At 44.3% G+C, this 5,686-nt stretch overlaps 1 protein-coding gene across 1 annotated transcript; it reads left to right on the forward strand.

Moving 5' to 3' along the window:
* Nucleotides 1-621: 621 nt before the first annotated feature.
* LOC121939058 (caM kinase-like vesicle-associated protein) lies at nt 622-5,498 on the forward strand (the record flags this gene model as incomplete). The annotated part of the gene is made up of 4 exons (XM_042482194.1): nt 622-798; nt 2,195-2,347; nt 2,452-2,929; nt 5,105-5,498. Coding segments are annotated over 4 exons (1,005 nt in total), but the record flags the coding sequence as incomplete, so codon positions are not given.
* Between the last annotated feature and the right edge of the window lie 188 nt (nt 5,499-5,686).

Below are 5,686 nucleotides of genomic sequence, written 5' to 3' on the forward strand. Positions count from 1 at the left end.
GTTTGTGTTTGTTTGTGTTTGTTGTTGTCGTTTGTATTTGTTTGTGTTTGTTGTTTGTGTTTGTTGTTGTTGTTTGTGTTTGTTGTCGTTTGTTGTTGTTTGTGTTTGTTGTTGTTTGTGTTTGTTGTTGTTGTTTGTGTTTGTTGTTGTTATTTGTGTTTGCTGTTGTTTGTGTTTTTGTTTGTTGTTGTTTGTGTGTGTTGTTGTTTGTTGTTGTCATTTGTGATTGTTGTTGTCATTTGTGATTGTTGTTGTTGTTTGTGTTTGTTGTTGTTTGTGTTTTTTGTTGTTGTTTGTGTTTGTTGTTGTTTGTGTTTGTTGTTGTTGTTTGTGTTTGTTGTTTTTGTTTTTGTTTGTTGTTGTTGTTGTTTGTTGTTGTTTGTTGTTGATTGTGTTTGTTTTTGTTGATTGTGTTTGTTTTAGTTGTTTGTGTTGTTGTTGTTGATTGTGTTTGTTGTTGTTGTTTGTGTTTGTTTTTGTTGTTTGTGTTTGTTGTTGTTTGTGTTTGTTTTTGTTGTTTGTGTTTGTTGTTGTTGTTGTTGATTGTGTTTGTTGTTGTTGTTGTCTGTTGTTGTCGTTTGTGTTTGTTGTTGTTGTTTGTGTTTGTTGTTGTTGTTGTTGTTTGTGTCTGCGTTGTTCTGCCGTCCCGCTGACTGCGTCCTGTTCCTCAGACTCTGCGGGTTCGAGCCCTTCTTTGACCCACGGGGGGATCAGTACATGTACAGCCGCATCCTCAACTGCGACTACGAGTTTGTGTCTCCGTGGTGGGACGACGTCTCCCTCAACGCCAAGGACCTGGTGAGTCCCCATCGTCCTCCTGACATCAAGCACTTAAGATCTAGGTTCATTTAACCCTTTAGGGCCCGCTTTAATATCACACGCACTCGTAACGCTCTGCACACAAAATGCACTTTTTAATATCAGTGTAAAAATATGACACATTAATATTATGTTCTATCAGGCCTCATCATAAACGTCATATATTCATTGATTTTCAGAATTAAAAAAACAAACAATGATGTTCGGACTCCTCCATGCTCAGGATATTTTTTTGCTGCTTACAGTCAAACAGCACAATGTGCTTAAATTTACCTGAAGTGTGTTTCAGATGGAGCTTTTCATTTTGATATAACGCTGGAAAGTTTAATTAATAATAATTCATAAGTTTATTACACTCCAACACACCATGGTCACATGACACTGTGTCAGTGAACTATGAGGGCAAAAAACAAACCACAGAAAAAAGCTAAATAATTGTTCTTTAGTCGTAATCAGAGTAAAATGTAAAGTGTTAAGTAAATGGTGATATTGATTTTAGGTTTGAGGCTCGGACCTTTGCTGGGAGGACATTTTAGTAACTGGACCTCTGTGAGTTTTAGTAGAATAGGTCCTCCAGCTGGTGATGCTGTTCTACAGTTTATTTGTCATGTTCAATGTCTGACAGAAAATAATTATTTAAACCAAAATTTATCAATCAATCAATCAATCAACTTTATTTATAAAGCACCTTAAAGAGCAACAACAGCTAAAACAAAGTGCTGCACATCAGGTCAAATAAAATCTAAAAACACATAAAACAAGCAGCAGCACAATAAAACAAGAACAATAAAACAAATAAAAACAGCAGTCATTAAAAAAATCAACAAAAGCAAATTAAACTCAGTTTAATTCAGTAAAATCAATGTCTCACGCCGGTTCGAAGGCCTAGGAGTAAAAATGCGTTTTAAGACGGGTTTTAAAGATGGACGGTGAAGGCTTCTGTCTAAGGTGCAACAGTCAGCTGTTCCATAAATCAGGAGCCACAGTGGAAAAGGCTCCGCCCCTTCTGAGCTTCCGCTTAGATTTGGGGATTTCCAGGAGCAGCTGATCAGCTGACCTGAGAGAGCGGGCCGGAGCATACGCAAATGTTTATCGTGATATACTGTATATCGATATCGACTGATATGAAAAAAATTATCGTGATAAGCCTTTATTCCCTATCACCCAGCCCTAATGCAGCGTGTATTTTCTCCATCGGCCAAATATGGTCAAAATGACCTCGTCAGGTGGAAAATAGTCAAAATGACAAATTCCAAGTCCAAAACCCAGAATGACACCCAGAAATAATATAAGTCATGTTTTCGTGCTTTGATGGGTGGCGAGTTTTCCTGTCAGGACGGCGGTCTGAGCTCTCTTCCTGTCTGGCTGTCTGCAGGTCAGTAAGCTGATCGTCCTTGACCCTCACAAGCGGCTCAGCGTGCGGGAGGCCCTGCAGCACCCCTGGGTGCTCGGCAAAGCCGCCCGCTTCTCCCACATGGACACGGCGCAGAGGAAACTGCAGGAGTTCAACGCTCGACGCAAACTGAAGGTGAGGGCGCTGTCGGTTAGTGTTTGGCCTCAGGTTACATTTCTGGAGACGACTTTTACCGTTATGCAGAACTGTTGTTTGTTGATGAACATGTGTGTCCTCAGGCCGCCATGAAGGCCGTCGTGGCCACCAGCCGGATGCACGAGGGCTCACGGCGTCGCACTGACAGCTGTGAGATTCCCGGCTCGGGGGCTTCCAGGCAGAGCAGTATGCAGCAGGACCCGCCCCCTGACGCAGCAAGGCCCGCCCCCGCAGACAAACAGGACCCGCCCCAGGAGCAGCAGCAGGACTCGAAGCCCGCCGATCGCAGCTCCGTCAGCCCCTCACCTCCGTGCAGCCCCAATCCACCCAGCTCTGACATCACGCCCACAGGCCCCGCCCCCACCAGACCTCCGCTGCGGGCCGACGGCCTCCGACAGCCTTCCGTCGTCCCCAAAACTGCGCCGGTCCAGCCCCGACCGCCGCAGAAGAGTTGCTCTGCGATTGAACCCGCCTCCAGGGTGGAGGCTGCGCCAACGCTGACCACACCCCCGAGTCCCAACAGCCTCAGCAACGGCTTCACGACGGGGGCGGAGCCCGCAAGTAAGACCGCCCACTGCCAGTGATCACCTGACCAACAGAGCGGCTTCTGTCAACCACGAAAATATTCAAATATTAAAATATTCAGCCTTCCATCGTCACACACGTCCGACACCATTTAACGGGACCAAAAAAACATCTGTCCTCCTGCAGCGCTTTGGCCACGCTAACATGCGAAAATGCTAACATGCTAACATGCGAAAATGCTAACACGCTAAAATGCTAACATGCTAACACGCTAAAATGCTAACATGCTAACATGCTAACACGCTAACATGCTAACACGCTAAAATGCTAACATGCTAACACGCTAACATGCTAACACGCTAACAGCTGCGGATTCACTCAGAGAGTTCTTGCAGCCGCACCGTCCCACTGGTTCCACTGGTTCCTCTGGTTTCCTCTGGTTCCTCTGGTATTATTGGTGAGCTGCTGGTTTCCAGTTTGGAGGCCGGAGATGTTTCAGGATCTGACAAACTGAGATCTTTTGATCCCATATTAGATTTTATCGATTCTTAAATCTGCGCAGAGAATAACAACAAACATGTTGAGGAAATGGTCTCAGATCTCTTTACGGACAGGAAGTGGTTGTAACATCTTAGTTTTTAGGGACTGTTAGTTACTGGTGAGACGAGGTCATTTCTGTTTTTACAGGTTATGGCCGTGTTAAATTGTCATTTTGGCAGTTTTTAAAGAAAACATGCCTTCCAAACCTGGGGCCAAAATTTTTTAAAAGACATAAAAAATGTTTTGTTTAGAAGTCGCCACAAATTAAGTAAGTAAATAAATAAGACGCTCAAAATTTTTGTGCAAACGTGTTTAAAATGAAATGTAGAATAAAGTGATTTGGATGAAAGCTCACTATTTAAAGATCAATGTTGCTTATGGGGTATTTTTGTGTTTTTTTTTTTTTTGGTTGTCCCACATGATGTGTTCAAGGACTGGTGGAAATTTTAAAATCCAAGAAAATTTCTGTTTTTATAATTTCAGGGTTTTACAGTTTTGCAGGCTTGCGGGTATGTTAGGCATGTTTTCTATAAATAAAACCAAAAATATTTAAAGAAAATAAATTGCCCAAAAATTTTAAGGGGATTTTTTTTTTTAAAGAAAAAAATACGAAGTAATTTTGGTCATTTTTAAAGAGAAAATGCAAAATTAGTGTTTAATGATTTATTTCAGTTCTAATTTTTGTTCTAAAGAATTTAATTATGCCTGAAAATACCAACATTTTCTCATCTCATCAAATATCACTATTTTGTCCGTGGACCTGCATGTCTAAATGCGACCTGCGCGGTCTCCTCCTGCGTCAGTCTCCAGTGCTGCATCCAGCTCTCTTTACACATCTACGCTCCACAGAGACGAGCTGCGTTTTGGCCGCAGACGTTTCTTTTCTCGACAGTGAGACGCAGTCAGGCGAGGGCTAGCCTAGCTTAGCATAAAGACTGGAGGCGGGGGGAAACAGTTAGCTGGGCCTCATCACCTCCACCTGATGAAAACAGACAAAAACAGGCGCCGGGCGGAGGGATATGCCAACGTGTGACAGGAAATAGTTCCCACACTGGAGCTGATGTTCAGGTGACTGAATGAGCGAGTCAAAAAGACAACGGATTTGGGACAAACACTCTTCTTCTTCTTCCTCCTCTTGTTCTTCTTCTTCTTTGGTGCAGGAGGTGATGCTCAGGACGGAGCCGATTGATTGTATTTTATGAAACTTTATTGAACTTGTGTGCACGGACACTGTAGGAAAGACAGAGAGCAGCTTCTTCTTCTCTGTCCGGTTTCTCTGCTTCTTCTTCTTCTGCTTCTTCTTCTTCTTCTTCTTCTGTCGGTGTCGCAGCATGACGTGACGCCGCCTCAGACGGACTGAAGAGACTTTTTTAACCCTTTCTACTCTTGCTGTTGACTCACTTTCTGCTGCAGCCGTGTGTGTAGTTCAGTGTCGTGTTGTGTTCGTGAGCTTCTAGTAAAACGCGATGTTGTTTACACTTTTATCAGCGGTGATGATGATGAAGATGACGAAGACGATTTGCACTGTACATAGTTTTAGATTCTTACTGACATCGTTCCCACTTGACCAGAGACGCCGTCACAGTTCAGACCCCCCAAAAAACACAAGACACCAAATCTGACCTTTGATGATCTGATGTGAAACCACACGCTCTACCTCTCTCTGCACAGGGGCTTCCACAAACATCCCAAACACGCTGCACACGTCTCCGCAAAGACCACCCCAAAACTATCTGAAAAACACAAATCTACGGTGGCCAGGACAGACCGAACAGGACGGCAGCCTCAGAGAACACACGCAGAAAAACCTGCAGCATTCACAGATGAGGACGTTTTACACCACTTTACTTCATGATACTGTACTTTAATGCTTATAACCCAAAAATGTTTAGTAGTCGATATTAATACCAATGAAATGATGAAATGTCACGAGTCTCGATGCCCAATTTGATACCGTGGTGAGACACAAACCAAAAAAAAGTCACATTACATCAACACACTCTCATCCCAAAACCTACCACCTCTGCTGCTGCTCTGCTGCTGCTCTGCTGCAGAGCAGCAGCAGGGCAGCAGCAGGGCAGCAGCAGAGCAGCAGAGCAGCAGCAGGGCAGCAGCAGGGCAGCAGCAGAGCAGCAGAGCAGCAGCAGGGCAGCAGCAGGGCAGCAGCAGGGCAGCAGAGCAGCAGCAGGGCAGCAGCAGGGTAGCTGCAGGGCAGCAGCAGGGTAGCTGCAGGGCAGCAGCAGGGCAGCAGCA

This window comes from Plectropomus leopardus, unplaced genomic scaffold, assembly GCF_008729295.1.
Source record: "Plectropomus leopardus isolate mb unplaced genomic scaffold, YSFRI_Pleo_2.0 unplaced_scaffold4040, whole genome shotgun sequence".
NCBI lineage: Eukaryota > Metazoa > Chordata > Actinopteri > Perciformes > Serranidae > Plectropomus > Plectropomus leopardus.